Source organism: Dermacentor albipictus, chromosome 5 (assembly GCF_038994185.2).
Source record: "Dermacentor albipictus isolate Rhodes 1998 colony chromosome 5, USDA_Dalb.pri_finalv2, whole genome shotgun sequence".
Lineage (NCBI taxonomy): Eukaryota > Metazoa > Arthropoda > Arachnida > Ixodida > Ixodidae > Dermacentor > Dermacentor albipictus.
This window is the reverse complement of record NC_091825.1, coordinates 164,169,397-164,185,958: the sequence shown is the minus strand read 5'-3', so window position 1 is coordinate 164,185,958 and position 16,562 is coordinate 164,169,397. Positions and strand designations below refer to the sequence as shown.

The 16,562-nt window shown below is 42.7% G+C and overlaps 1 protein-coding gene across 2 annotated transcripts in view; it reads right to left on the bottom strand.

The window, feature by feature from the left end:
* LOC139060224 (poly(ADP-ribose) glycohydrolase-like) overlaps positions 1-16,562 on the bottom strand; it is a 90,979-nt gene that overhangs the window by 61,068 nt on the left and 13,349 nt on the right. For both annotated transcript variants that reach the window (XM_070539281.1, XM_070539280.1), the window contains 3 exons: positions 11,864-11,956; positions 11,634-11,794; positions 8,061-8,146 (listed from right to left, as the gene is read on the bottom strand). In XM_070539281.1, coding sequence (XP_070395382.1) covers positions 8,061-8,146; positions 11,634-11,794; positions 11,864-11,956 — 340 coding nt within the window. The remainder of the gene's footprint in view (positions 1-8,060; positions 8,147-11,633; positions 11,795-11,863; positions 11,957-16,562) is intronic.

The following is a 16,562-nucleotide window of genomic DNA, read 5'->3' as shown; positions in this document are numbered from 1 at the left end:
TGGCAAGAAGCTTAATAGCAAACGTCAAAGCAGCTAAATCTAGCATTGCCGCAGTGGTGGCTACGGCTGCCAGCGAATCTGTGTGCGATAGCGCCGATTCGAAGTGGCGAGGTTTCAGCGGTGGTGGCTTCGATTAATGGCGTTTCGGACCTGCGGTCACGGCAAAAAGTCCAGAAAATCAGACGGCGAAGGGTTCTTGTGTTCGAAATTTCAGACTTTCTGATACATTGACTCTATGGAGTACGTGGTGGTGCCGCAAAGCCGCCCAAATTATCGGGCATCCGAAAAGTCAGTTGTTGACTGGCAACTCCTCTAGCCGACAACAGGGCGTCGAAGATGATTCATTACGATTCCTGTCTGTTACTAGAGCCAGCATTACCGCAACTTTACAAAAATTACAGCTAATTTTCCCTGATAGAGGCACAAATTCCCCGAGTTTTCCTCGAGCTTTTTCAGACTACTCAAAATCCCTGAGAATTTCTGGTTTTCCCAGTTAATAGACACCCTGGTTTTTTTATGCTCTCCACAAACAAATAAAAAATGTAAATAAATTGCAAACATGGCCCAAATCAGAAATTTTTTTTAACTTTGATGCATCTTGGCGCATTTTTTATTTTACACAGAAACTTGAATGTAGTGTCAAACACAAAACATTCTTTTTGCAACATTTATTCAAAATATTATCTTCCTATATGAAATACAGGAGAAGAAAGTAGTTAAACAAACAAGTTTAAAGAAAAGCTCATTTTATAAAAATTTAAAAAAAAACTCCAGTTTTAATTTTAGATAAAAATTTGGATGGAAGTCCGCTTATGCCGGGCAAAATGTGGATGCAATAATATGTTTCCTCATTTGCTTTATTCATAACATATAACACGCCAAAGTGGCCCATGTTGAGTGTGCTGGCTCCAGTACCTACCTAAACGGCAGAATCAGCCACAGCGCGCTCCGTATCCTCCGCTCAAGTGGCAAAACCGTCAACAACCAGGCCAAACACACGCTAGTTTGGGTGCCGGGACATACCGACATTACGGGAAATCAGGAGGCGGATAGGATAGCTCGAGGGCACGCAACACACCGAGCATCCAACAATCCCGACCCCGCTGAGGAACCCGAGCCGGTAGCCCAAAGCTATTCAGAGATGCTAAACTACTACAGAGGGATCAGATGAAAATACCCGCCCCCTCACAAACAACTAAATAGAGAAGACGCCGTAGCATGGCGACAGCTACAAATGGGAACATTCCCATGCCTAAACATGCTAAGCAAAATCTACCCCACGCAGTACGAGAGCAAGTGCCCATGGTGTGGAGACAAACCCACCCTATACCATACCACATGGGCTTGCCAGAAAACAGATGGGCTAGCCATAATAAAAAACCCGAGTGCGGAACAGTGGGAGAGGATGCTATCCAGCGACATCCTGAAAGTCCAACAAGGACTAGTAAGGCGCGCACGCAGGGCAGCTACCCTCAGCGGAGCCCTGGACTAGGGGAACCGACGCTGGAGAGAAGATGGAAGACTCTATCTGAAGCCGCAAAATAGAGCAAATAAACGTTTTTCATCATCATCATCATCCACTACCTTTGCTGGTTGTCTATCAGTTGCATTCTTGCATATATAGTTCTGATTTATTTACTGCTACGGAACTTCACTCTGGCAGTCTGTTTTCAACAAAAGTGCATTGTCAGAATTTATTTGTGTCTAACAAGTGCGGGGAGGGGGGACATCTGGCACCTTCTAAAGTGCTAATGCGTACCGAGTTTGCAGCCTACAACCTCTGAGGGCACCGCACTTATTCCTCCATTATTTGCTTGTCAACAGCATGCGACACACCGCGAGTGCACGTTGTGGCTGACCTTGCCAAAATCTGCCTGGTGCACACAATAGATTACCTGCATGCGGCACCAAGGCAGGCAAATCCGTAAGCGAGGGAACGCTTCCATAATAAGCAGGTGCACCATTATGAAGGTGCTACCTCGCTGCCTGCTCCCCGTTTCCCACATGCATTTCCCGAGCCATTTATTTCACTTCCCATTATCACGTTTTCCGTATCACTCACAGATAACGTCTTCCTGTCTTACCTCGACCTTCACCTCTGCATTTCAACTGCCCAAAAAAGTGCAGTGAGGCATGACTGAGCCACAGGCTGCAGAAGTTGCCTAATTTACAATGATTTGTCAGTACCTTGCTGACACGCTTTCCCACAACAAGAAAAGGAGAGGTAACTAGTGGCGCCAGATGGACATTGTCCTTCGATAACGAGCGCAGCCCATGTTTTCGCAGTGAAAAGCTTTAGACGGTCTTGTTCATGAAACATCAAACCGTGAGACATTCAGGAGGCTCAATCACGACAGCGTTGCAGAAAAAGTTACAGAAACAGTGCGGTGCTGTTCAGTACAAACATATCGACTTGGTCTAGCCATCACTATACACGCGATACATGCAGCTCATAGCTCGGTCCGAGTATTCTGTGCCAATTATTTACACGTTCACAAGAAGATTGCTAAGAAAAAAAATTTTCGCTGCGTAAATGTTTTGGATGTTGCCTCCCTGAGGAAGCTACTGCCAGAGGCTGAGGATATTCGTGCCACCGACGAGGTCTCCCAGCACTGCTTTACGTGCCTCAAGGAAATCCTGTCTTCATCTAGTGACAACCACGATGAAACAGATGAGGCCTTCCTTCAGGAAGAAGTGATTGACGACTTGAACAGGTATGTCCACCTTTCTTCTGATGTTTCCCCATTGAAGCCACCATCTTCCATTCACAAGCGCGCAGACGATCTTACGGAAAAAGAAAACGGGCCAAGATTGAAAGCGTCGAGGTGACGAAGATACGCTAAACGTTAAGTGCTGCATACGGAAGTATCAGTACACCTGAACCGTCTGTGACAGAATGTCATGCATTCACTGGCTGGTTAAATAGCTTGAAGCAAGCGTACAAGGCTTCAAGGTCATATTAACAGTGTCTCCATCTTCTAACCATAGTGCCACCAGAAAACAAATGCGTTCAAGAGGCAATCCCAGCTGTCACAACGTATGCTCTCAGAAAGGCCCGAAATTGGTGCGAGAAGCATCAAATGTGGTCAGATTTCAATCCGTACACGAGGTCAAGGTTAAGCCCATCGGCTATGCTCGACTACTTCACCAAAGATGAACTTGGGTGCTCTCGGCAGAGCCCGAACAAGGACGTTGTGCAAGACATCACAAACAGCCAGAGAAAGTACACCTCAAAGCAGTACATGATACGTTCTATCCAAGAGATGTTCTAGATGTTCAAAGCAGCTCACCCCGAAGTGCCATCGCCCTGTCAAAGTTTTACAGCATGCATCCAAAATGGGTGCTGCTCGCACCAAAGCAAGAGATTTGCATTTGCATTTATTGCACTAATGCCAACCTTTGTGTCTCCGCGCTTGAGAAAGTAACCGGCATGGAAATCTCATTGGAAGGCATGAAAGCGTTGTCTCTTTGTGGCTCCCCAACCACAGATTGTATGTTAGGTGAAGGCGAGCACTGTCCATAGAGTGAAAGCCTCACTTTGGCCAGTCTGGGAATGGTCAAAGAGGACAAGGTCACATTTGCTGTTTGGGAAAGCGGTGACTTGATCAAGAAGACACTGTCTCTAACCCTTTTTGTGAAAGCGCTCGGCAAACGGGTGACCAAATGGATTCCTCACGACTACATATGCCACACTCAAGCCGTGGTTATTCACGAGGCAAAGAAGTGCGAGCAGCGCGAAAGCATTGTTCGGCATTTTGAGTTTGCGGAAAACTGGACTACCCTTCTCTCAAATGAAACACAATCATACCATTGGCGCAAGAAACAAATCTCTTTTTTCACCTGTGTTGGCCCAACAAAAAAAGCAACACAGAGCTTTGCTGTCATAAGTGACGACATGCATCATGACGCAGCACATGCCTCCTATGCCCTAGGCAGAGTGCACAAAGCGTTAGATGAAAAGCACCCGTCTACTGTCACGTAACATATGTCAGCAATGGTGCAGCGACCCATTTTAAAAATAGGTACCAACTGTATGAGTTGCGCCATGCCAAGTATACGTCCGCGAGGTGGATATTTTCTGCTACCATGCATGGGAAGAATGCCTGTTACGGTGTAGGCAGACTCCTTAAACACCAAGCTTCCTTGCACAACCTGTGGTCTGGAAGTGCCGCCTCCATTCAGTCTGCACATGAGATGGTCTCCAAACTTAGTGGCAACCTCAAGAATGTGGCCCTGCTTCATACGCCTGCTGCAGCCATTGAGGAGCATTGTCAGCAGAAGTCAGTAGAGTGGAAGTCAGTGCTGCATGTGCCGGGAATTCAGTCATGGCATGTGTGGATCTGTGTCGGCGATCAGCCAAGAGGACATGCGCTGTCTGTTGCGAGAACTGCCGCTAGCCAGCTGATGGTGATTAAAACATTTTAAATACTAATTGCAAAGAACACACAATAACTTTGTTCGAGCATCACAAGTAGTGCCAAGTTCGATCTCTCCTGCGTCCCAGAAAACAAAGCAGAAAACATGTCCTCTGTTCTTGCCACAGTAAAAAACCCAGGGAACCCTTCCTTCATTTGTGACAACCGTTGCCTTCTCTTTTTTTTTAAGAGAGAGTAAATGGTAACAAACCAGAACGAGTCATCGCGTCACGAAAGCCAGCACGCTCAACATGGGCCACTATGGCCCATTATATTTTCTGAATAAAGCAAATGAGGAAACATATTATTGCACCCACGTTGTGCCTGACATAAGTGGACTTCAGTCCAAAGTATTTTTGAAAATTAGAACCTTTTTTTTAACTTGTTTACCTAACTATTTTTTTCTTCTCCTGTATTTCATGTACGAAGATTATATTTTGCATAAATTGCAAAGAGAATGTTCTATGTTTGAGACTATTTTCAAGTTTCTGTGTAAAATAGAAAACGCGCCAAGACACATCAAAGTTTTTAAAATTTCTAATTTGGGCAATGTTTGCGATTTTGTTGCATTTTTTTTTTCGTTTGTGGAGAGCCTAGAAAACGCATGGAACTAATTTACTGTAAAGAATTTTAAAATGAGCAGAAAAGCTTTTCGACACAACATTTTTAGTTTGCATTTAATTTGGCAGTGAAATCAGGAAATATTGTGGTAACTAATAAAAGGACACTTGCAATGCCACCTTCAAATATTTTTTGGCTTGCTGGGAAAGCTTTTCGGGAATAAAATTTGCAGTTCTGTGCAGTTTGAACATTCCTACTTGACATAAAAAAACACAGAAAAACAAAAATATCAAGCAGACATGCACATTCGGTCTCTCGTGTTATCACCCTGCTGGCCAAGAGGTAGAAGGCGACTTTGCGACATTGGCGTTGGCTGATGCTGCTGCTCCCATGGTTGCCCCAGCGATAGATGCATAGATACTAATTGGCACTGTTGGTGGCTGTGACGAGAACGAAGAGCCGGAGGACGAAGAGCCATGTGAAGCGTCTACTATGGTCAACTAGTACTAGGTGTAGGTACTATGGGAGTACCTACACCTGCTGCAAAACAAGGCTGAATGCATGGGCAGCAACCACAGCCTCGTGCAATGCTTGGTCACATTAGAGCAGGGGTTGCTAGCACCTGGTAAGAACTTGAAACAGCCGAAGCTCTCTGCCTTTTTTTGCACCTGAATAAGGTTTTGCTTCACCGAATACATTGTATTTTTACTTCCTCGCAGTTGTGACACAATTAAAGCTCGACTGCTTTAGCTTTTCTCAAGCAGTAGCTTATATTGAATTACCACTTATACCACTATTGAATTACCACTTATAACGAATTTTTTAGCCGTCTCACTGACTTCGTTGTAACGAGAGATTACTGTATGTTGACTCTATGGGGTATGTGGTGGTTCGAATTATCGAGCGTACGTAAAGTCGATCGTTGACTGTACAATGGCAGCTCCTCTAGCTGTCGACTCGGCGTCAAAGACAATGCATTACGATTCCTCTCTGTTACTCGAGCCAGCCTTACCGTGACTTTCATTCCATTTCGATAAAATTACAGCTAATTTTTCCTGATAGAAGCACAAATTCCCCGAGTTTTCCCTGAGTATTTCCAGGCTCAAAAATCCCAGCGACTTCCCAGTTTTCCCTGTTGGTAGACACCTTGACTGCACAAAATTTATTATCATCAATCTTTATATAACCAACTAGTTCCTAATTCCGCATAATTCCTGCATTTATCATCAGCACACAGTTGGATCTTTTCACTGTTGCACAAATGCATTTTTTTACTTGTTTATTTCACATATGTGTAATGAATGGAACCACCTTCCCACGTAGATTGCATCTGTATCCGATTATACTCTATTTCGGAAAGCACTGCTTGCCTTTTTTTGTTGTGAAGACCCTGCATAAATAGAAGTGATGACGTCTTTTTTCCCTTGCTCAGAGTGAAAGGGTGCTACATATCTGACTTCGCTCTTTCATTTTTCCCTTTCTTTAGCACTTTTCTTTACTGTTTTCTGCCTTACTAACCGCTGTTTCTGGTATAGCAAATCTGCGACATTTTTTCCTTTTATGACCTGGCATGATAATATGTTCTTTGTTTACAGTTTTTATTGTTATGAATTATTTGCCTGCCATGTTTTAATTTTTTTTTCATATAACATGCTCTTTCTTGTAGCATATTTTAGTAATGCATTGTTTTGTTATTACTGCGATCCCCTCTATAAAGCCTTGTCGACTGAGGGTACCGTAAACAAACAAACAAATAAATTCACACTCTCACACACCTGTGCATTATTATACATCAACAAATTACAGTTAACTCTAAGGCATTCGGTCCTATGCCAGCTGTCACTCAGCACATTTGTTGTCAAGTGATAACCCCAGGAGTGCAGGTAGCAATGCACAGGTAATGACAAATGAGCAAGGAAAAAGCTGCACTAGCGCCCAACCAATAAGAAATGAGGGGTATAGTTCGCTATAAACACTGCTTAGAAAAGAACCACAGGAGCACAGTGCTCGATTTTCCTTGTGTTTTGCCCCATATGCATGCAGCAAGCCCATTCTATCCTTCAGCGTGAGATTGACCAACTCACTGTTGTCAAAATACTGCCTTTGCAAGAATGTAATGTAACCACAAATTAACATATGGTGCAAAGGTGGGGGAAGGCACATTCTACAGTTAGAAAAAAATATATATATATGACTACAACTTTAACTGAACATGTGTAGTAACACCTATACCTGTATGCTTAGAAAAAAAGCCATTTTGCATAGTGCAATGTGCATAGGCATTGTGGTAATGTCCACAGTGGATCGCCCATTGGCGCAAAATTTGCACAAATCTTGGATCTCACACAGGTAGATATGCTAAAATGTTATAAAAGGAGCGTGATGGGCTGCATTTAGGGCCAAGATGGGCATGCGGTGGGCAGCTGGCATGTTTGCTTAGTGAGGCCGCGTAGACGGGCATCACTGTAGTGGATCAGCCCAACAAACTTTTACCCCCTAGAAAAGCATTCTTATGCCATTGGAATTCTTTGTGCAATCGCTGCCATTCCCTTTCATTGTGCTAAGTTGTGCCCTGGCAATTTGCAAACCCATGCCCTTTCCAGCAATGTTTTGTCATCTGGCAGCTGAGCTTACCTTACGTGCTAAACTTAACAATGAAAGAAATGTGATAAGTAGCATAATAACACACACAGATTAGATAGAAACAAACACAAAGAATCGTCTCTTTTCCCACACAGCAACCAGTACATTAAATTTCTTTTTGAATACCTGTATCATATCAGATATTCAAAATATTTTGACTAGTACTCGGTTTTCAAATCGGATGCAAGTATATACAAAATATACAACATTCAATTGATAAAATTTTTGAATATTCCTACACCCCTAGTTAAGTCCTCCTATTCTTCGACAGGAAACAAGCATAAACCAAGGGTAAAAAATCAGGACATTAGCACCACAGATCGTTCCAAGGTGCAAGCTCATATGCAAGCTTGCACCTTGGAACAACGCAAGCTCATATGTTCTCACACATCTCGGAAGCACTTGGGGATGAATGACAGTTGTATTAGCTGAGTTACTCACCCTCCTTTGTAATTCTTCGGAAGTAATTCACGATGCACTTTAGCTTCTCCATTTTCCGAGCTTCGTCACTAGTTCCAGAAAATAACCTGAAAGTAAAGCAGCAATCCTAAGCCTTATCTAGGAACAGACAAGCAAGAACAGCAGAAAAAGAAGAAAAAAAAAACTTGTAAAAATAATGTCACACTTGAACTCTTTCAGCCACTGCATTTGCAAATGAGACTTGTACATAATGAATTACGTGTAATTAATTACTTGCAATCAGTGATATTTTTTTTTAGTTTTGTAACTGATTGATATCTTTTTTTTTTTTACTTGGTGATGCTCACTGCAACTATAATCCTGTAACTGTTCAGCGTAATTCAATTACTTTTTTCAGTCACCAACTACATGTAACTAGGTATATTATAGATGAGACAAGCTGCAACAGGCGACGCAGCTTTCAGCACTTTAATTTGATGGGAACTACAGCAGAACAACCATGGTTGTGCCACACAGCAGCCTTGTGGATTTGCATGTTCAGATGAGCAAACCTAGGTGCTCGGTGTTTGTTTCATCTCAACACCCCACCAGCTGTTGGCCAATGAATTGAACTATAGCTCAATAGCAATGCCCACTTCGGATGCTGATGCCAGAGTCCCTGCACCAATAACATCCAACTATCATCATGCTGATGCCAGGAAATCACCTACAAACATTTTCGTTTTCAGCTTTTCATCAGTCCAGTGGGGAGCTTCTGAAAGCCCCCAAAACAACAAAGCACTGCTCTTTACAGAGCACCCACATTTGAGCATGATGGCACTATGTAGCCACAATTTTGTGTTCACGTTACAACACCGCCCTTTCTTTTAGCACGCACATTGAGTGGATTTTTAGTGTTGCTTGTGATTTCTTCACTAAAAGATGAGAGAACAACATAAATTTTGATAATTAACTGTTAGTGAAGATGAACGACATGTGAAGGGCTGCAGAGGACGCACTAAAAGAGCCAGGCCAGCTTGTTGTATTTGCTGTACTCATGCAAGGTTAATAAAGTTTAGGAGCAAAGTAACATGAAGTAATTGCTTAGTTACTTCTGTGGGAGGCAGTAATGGTGACTGTAAACAATTACATTCTTGAATTAAGTCATTGTAATTAGGTTTTTTTTTCTGTAATGTGTACAGGTCTGTCACAAATGCACACAGACACAGCTCTTTCCAAGCCCTGATGAGTAAAGGCCTCAGCACTGCTCCTTGAATGGCACTATGCTTCACAAATGTCATTCAGTGATTTCTGTGATGAGAAATTGACCTGTAAGCTTGAAAATTTTACCTGTCGATTCCAGAACATTTTAGCAGATGGCAAAAGGGGCTGGTTATGCACTATGAGCTCAGGATTGCCTGAGGAGCACTACTGAACCAAAGTGACCACTTCAGTTGAGGGCCCTATACTAGGATGAGTTGAAGAGTTTCAGGTTGAGGCACATTTGCTTGCAAAGACTGAGGAGAGACTCTCATGCATGCATAAATTTCATCATGTGCCATGTGGAAGCCACCCCCAACCACTTGAACATCTCCTTTTCCACCCTTAGTTTCACGTAAAAATGGCTCACACCAAACGCCATTTTGCTTGAGGCACACAAAGTACATCACACGGCCCCAAAACTATCTCTGACATTTTGAACACATCTAAATAAACATACGCAAACTGTACAGAATACCGTGACACTCATTCACAAACATGGCAGTGCAGCACGCCGTGGGTAAACAATAAATAAATAAATAAATAAATAAATAAAGAATATGTCTTTCTCTCTGTTTTTTTTTTCAGTTCCTTCTTCACCTATCCTGATTTCATCAGGGTCATGCATGTGATGTAACCAGCGTAAGGGCTGTTGACTGTCCATCTATGAGGGATGTCACTTCCAATCCTGCTAACCCACCTTCGCCATGAAGTCACACGCCTGCTCTTACTTGTAATTTTGTTTGCCTATCATGTGCAATCAACTAATTTCCCCTCATGCAGCGTGTTTTGCATGGCATGAGCGGCGGCAACAGCATGTAGCAAAAAATCACCGCCCAAGCATTTCATACAGATGGTTAACCAGCGAAGCTGAAACGTTCACCCCAATGTTTATCGCTGGATTAACCCCGACAGTTCATTAAACAATGGCTTTGTAGGCTGCCAGATTCTTGGTACACAGTTGCTGCTTGCGCTCGACTGCACGAGCCTGTTCTTGCGCCCGGACTGCAGCATTGGCACGGCGTAGACGAGCTCGTTCCTGGTTCTGCTCGTGGCATTGTTAATCGAAAGCTGCCTGCTCTTCGGGTGTACGTATGACCCATGGCCTACCCATTTCGGAGCCAGAGAGAAAGCGCTGCATGCGCTTGGATGCGACGGAGAGCAAGGACGTCACTACTGGCGCAGCCAATTGCACGCCTTTCTTTCTATCTTGTTTTTTTTTTCACATGCGCATGGGGTTGCGTCGCAGAAGTTTTCAGCGTACAGGCGACGAACGGACAGATGAATCAATTAGCCATGTACAGCTTCGCTGTAAAAGACTTGGAGTCTTTGTAACTGGAAGTAGTGCAGGTCTTATTTAGTGTTTTCAAACAAGGAAACAGTGCCAACATGACATTCAGTACTGATGCAGTGTCTACATGCAATCTACAGAAGCATGTGGCAATGAAGAAAGTGCCCATGGGAAGAGTAGCAAAGGTGAGAGAGAAAATGTTCAGTTGCTATCATGCTCAGAGTGGTTTAAGGTTCCTTTAAAGGGCTGCCTACCAGTCCAAAATTTGGTTATACGCCAGGAGCTTTAACCACGGTAATTGAGTGAGGAGCTGTGCAACCAACACTGAGTAATGCAACAGGGCAAAAGCCCAATGCCTACCTCGTGGCTGGAGTAGCTCATTCAAGGAAAAGAGCGCATAATCTTTTGTTTAAATTTTCCTCTGCTTTAGCAGTATACATCAGTACAGCACTTTGTAGACACACTCTTGACACGACTGCGAGGTCTATGCACAGCAAATGCCTGTATGCCGAAACCTGGTAAGGGGCCTGTTATAGGAGTAGTACCGACACGACATTTTCAACTTCTCATTTTTTTGCATTACATGAATGTCTAGGACCTCGAAACCATATAAAAAATACTGGTAAATCTTACAGCACTCTGAACAAATTAATAGCATAGCTTTCCTACGAAAGTTTATTTCATTGTAGCGGTCTGGCATTCACTCCATCTAACTCAGTCATCTGTTATGCAGCTACATCGGGCTGCGCAACAAATAGCAGCAACACAGGCAGCCGAACCAGCCAGAGCAAGTGCCAAAATGTCACAGTGTTCTGCTCTCATGTGACAACCTCCTATATTATAATGTCATGAGAAATAAACCTCCTGGGAAACGAAAGCGATTCATAGAAAAGATATATACATAATAGTAAGTTATTTAGAGCACTCTAAGGCTTGCCAGTATTTCTCTCAGATTTCAAGGTCCAGGACCTTAACACAATGCAAAAAACTAACTGCAAGGAAATGCCATGTCAGTACTAAAGGCACACAAATTGTCACAAAATTCCGAATCGCATGGTGCTTACCTATTGAAGTTGATGTCCGGGTAATTGGAGTACTCAGAGTTGCTTTTAAGTGTATTTCTTCTTGGAAATGTGCAGAAGAATGCATTTGCTAAAAGGCAGCCAGCTTGCAATTGACTCATTGAAAGCACCTGATCTTGGCCAGATTTCAGAAGGGGAATCGGCTAAAAGGTGCAAGCACACAATTAGGGTGGTCGGTAATTGCAATACAAAGGGCGAGATCATAATCTTACCTGTGTAACTAGAGCCGGAAGGCGAAGTGCTAAGGCTACTATTTTGGGCAGCAGCACTTGAAAGAAGCTCTTGGACTCCCTGGAATCTAGCTCCTGAGTAAAAGTGACAAGTTCCGCAATAATTGGTCAAAACCATAAGTACACACATTTCGTAGGCTTCTCCTATGAAAATTCGAAATCCCTTTTCATACACTCTTGCACGCCAACACTAGAAAAACTCAATTTATACAACATTCACAGCTGCATTGACCAATGCTTTCAATAAACGTATAATCGCATCTGAAACACTCTCTGTCTGACTTTTCATTGTTCCAAAATTTGATGCCAGGAACTTGGTGCTGATCATAGCCATTTAAAGGCCAACTGCAACAAAATTCGACTTTGGCTAAATTGGCTCACAATCTTCTGGGTTCTGTGTCATTTCCAATGAGTGACTGGAAATGCAGTCTCTCCATGCAGTGAGTGCATGGAGGCTGCTCTATATCTATACTATCTCAATGTAGGCTTTTTGTGCCATAAAAAATTTTGTTGCACTTGGCCTTTAAGCCCATATGCACGCACACATGCACATTCAAGGGACTGTCTAGAGTACCGAACAGCCAGCCATATGAAGCGTATTGTTAAAAGAGGCAATTTACAAACTGTCCATCCAGTGGAATTGAGTGGCAATGGCATTGAGTGGCATGCAACAAAGCAAGATGTCAAGCAAGTCAAGCCTCCTGTGTGCACTCCGAAGAGACTTTGCTCCAGAAAAGAGTGATGTGCCAAGTGCTTCGCATTCAGATCATTTACCTCCATTTCGGGTAGATAACTATGCCAACATAATAAAGCTGAGCCAAACTGATAGCATAGTACAGCTGCAGTAGAGCCTATGGCAATAGATATTACCGACAGCTACTCACGGTTGGCTTATAATGTCATTGGGAGAACAGAATGTACAGACAGATTTTTTTTTTTTTTTGAGCCCGTGTGTTTTAAGAATTGCACACTAAATCAGCATCGAGCTCATGAAGCACGTAAACAAAGTATAAAATCCTACTTAGCTTCCCTTTTAAAGGGCGCCTCACCAGGACACACAGCAAACTTTGGTTATACACTGGAAGTTGTTACATGTCCTCTAAGGAGCATTCTACAGCAAGAGAAATTGAGTTCATTATCTTGTTTGCTGCTTGCCTTGCGCCACCAAAGCAAAGCCATAGAAATCAAAGCTTTGGATGAAGATCGAAGACCTGATTATACCCTACACTACGACATATGGTTGTTGTGTCTTTCTCCTTGCCTCGAACTTAAATTGTGAGGCTTAATGCACCGAATATCTGCAGTGAGCTGTGAGGGACGATGTAGTGGAAGGCTCCGGATTAATTTTGACCGTCTGGGGATCTTTAACGCATACTCAAAGCACAGTGTGGAGTGCTTCTGTATTCAGCCTACATTGGAATGCAGTCACCAAGGCTTGCAAGCGAATCCATGACTTCAGGCTCAGAAACGCAATGTCATAGTCACCGAGCCACTGAAAAGTATAACTTACACAACACCTTCTATATTCTACTTAACTATCTCTGCCAGCAGAGGCTGCACCTTTAGGTTAGAAAAGAAAGAACCATTTTTTTTTTTTTGCATGTGTAAGAAAAATAAAGCATTGACACTCTGCCCGACCGTGTGCCTAAATATTGTTCGCTGTTGCCCGTATATTCCTACAAACAACAGGTGGCGCATTGATGGCCACAGTGTATATGCTCTTAAGGGGAGCAGAGTTACACATTCCTTTAACCTTGACTGCTCACACTGTTACTAGCAGAATGCCATCACGTGGTATAAAATGACGTCAAATGTCACACTGCTCTGCGAAAAAGCCACCTTCACAGATGTGGCATCAACTTTTTGTTTTTCTCAGTGCTGTAGTATCGCAATCCACCACTTCTCAACATATGTGACATGACATGCGATGACATCACACAACACGCATACACGACATGAATGACATGACATAAAGGACATCACACACATGACATGAATAATACAAAAATGACATGAATGACATGCATGCATTGCACTTATGACATGCATATACACTTCTGCCATCGTGCTAAGTTTGGCTCCTGCATGCGTGAGAAATGGCTTTACCGCATTGCTTTGGAACAAAATGGCGGACCCTTGCGCAACTCTGCTCCCGTTGGGAGCATATACATTTTATCGGTATAAGCATTCCATCAGTAGACACCTCCACCATAAATATTTTTGCAGATGACTGCATTCTTTACAAGCCAATTAAAAGCGGAAAGGACCAAGAGTGTTTGCAGAACAACCTGAATTCTCTCTCTGACTGCTGTAACACTTGGTCGACGGAATTAAACATTAGCAAATCAGTCTTTATGAGAATCTCAAATAAAATTAGTCAATTCACATCAAGGTACACATTAAACAATTATCCCGTGACCAAAGTCAACAATTTTAGATACTTGGAAATCAAGATTACCAACAGACTATCATGGTGTAGCCATATTGACAATGTTTGTTCATCTGCTTTTAGAAAACTAGGATTTCTTAGACACAAACTAGAGAACATGCCATTGCAGATCAAACTTCTTGCATATAATACTTTTATTCGACCCTGTCTAGAGTACGCACGCGTTGCCCGGGACTCGTATTATAAATAGGATGTTTATAGGCTAGAAATGATTCAAAGGAGAGCATTAAAATTCATCTATAATGCCTATCACAATCTTGATTCGCCTTACTCACAGATGGCTAGTACCAACATCCCACCTTTGGAACAGCACAAAGCTGTCACCAGGCTCAAGTTTCTTTTCTTGCTCCACACTCGGCAGTTTAATATTGATCCTGGTGAATACCTTTCCCTCATTTTCTCCCGGAAGACCAGACATAGTCACAATCACGACCTGACACCATACTTCGCGTGTACTAACCTTTTCAAACACTCTTTTTTTTCCATGAGCCATTTGCGAATGGAATGCACTGCATTCAGATGTTTTTTCAGAATGTGGCCTTCCCAAGTTCGAAAAACATGTATTATTTTGTGTTAACTTCACGGTTAACAAATGCTATACTCTTGTCAATATTCTTACAACTTATGAACTAACTTGTGTTTGCTTTTTCTTTTTGTGTATAAAAGTGATTTTACAAATTTGTGTAATTTTTGACTCCAACATATTTTTAATCACGTTTGTTAGTCTATACTTGTCTGAGTAGTAATGCTTCCTATATTCTGTTGTATAACTTGTTCAATTTCGTTCACTATGTTCATTCTTTGCCCCTCCTGATTGGTATTCAAACTGCGGTATGTACAAAATAAAATTAAAATATACAGGGGCACTAGATGGCATTACTACAGGTGCTGCAAGATTGTTTGGTGCCACGACTTGTATGTGCACTTTTCTTAAAGGGCCCCTCACTAGGTTTGGCCATTTTAAGCACACAAGCATAGTATATACATGACGTGCTGACGACAGTATCTGCAAAGTATTATGGCACTGCACGCCGCAAAAAACAGGTTAAATAACAAACCGAACGCTATTAACATTCCTTCCCGAGGACGCCAGCTCTAAGCCACAGTCACAGTTAAACCTACAAATGCCTCTTTACAGTGCGTGTTTCATCACTCACCATGACTAATCATCTAATAAACCCCAGGTGGTCCAAATTTCCGGAGTCCGCCACTACAGCGTGCCTCATAATCAGATCGTGGTTTAAGGCATGTAAAACCCCATAATTTAATTTTTTCAATGCAGAATGTGCAATGGACCAAAAAAGGAAGAGAGGAAATAAAGGAGGCGGAGCTCGACACTGTAATACCTACGTCTGTCGGCTCCGGTACGGAAGAATGCAGTGAAGGAACAACTCTTGGGAACGCTACTATATAGGCAGAGGGAGAGAGTGCTTCCACTGGCAGTGACAGTCGTCTCGAGGCAGCATGGTAACAGAATAGTTCATTTCTTTTATCTCCTTCGATAATGAACTGGCTTGAAAAATTGTTTCGGCAAAACGCTCTTTAGACGGCGTTTTACAGTTTCCACTGTACAAATGAAATTTGTATTGGGACCCTGGGTACCTCAAATGACTTTTGTCATACCCAAGAGTGATACAGAGACGCAGGCTATCACGGAATGCTTTCTCACAAGAATTTTACAGCCGCACGCTATAATAAAACAGCTGCAAGTAACTAAACATTACTCTCCTCTTAGGCCACAGCCCCAACTTTTATTCCATGCAGCCATGGCTATGTCTTGCATTTTCGGGCACAACTTCTCACGATGATGCAAATGTTGTCAAAGTATTTCTGGTTGATTTTACCCTGATGTGTTCTCACGTCTTTTTCCAACTTAATTTTTCTTCTTACTGCGATGATGGTGGCTTCATAATGAAGTTTTTTGTGCAACACTCATCAAGAAGGTGAGTGCAGTAAAGTGCTGGTGGTACCATTCATGCTTCTGCCACCAGAAGACATTACTGCAGCTATGTTTATGTGGTGTAATTCTTCTGTGTCCCATCAGCTGCTGTCATGAGAGTACTATTGTTGACCATTCTCATATTCTTTCTCACCCCTCGCCTTCCTCTGTGCAGCCTTACAAAGCTCCCCCAGAGCTCGGTCTTCTGGAAAACAGTCTTTATTCTCTCCCATCCTTCCCCTCGCATGTGTGCGCAAATGCATGTATATGGGCAACAGCTGTAGCAGACAATC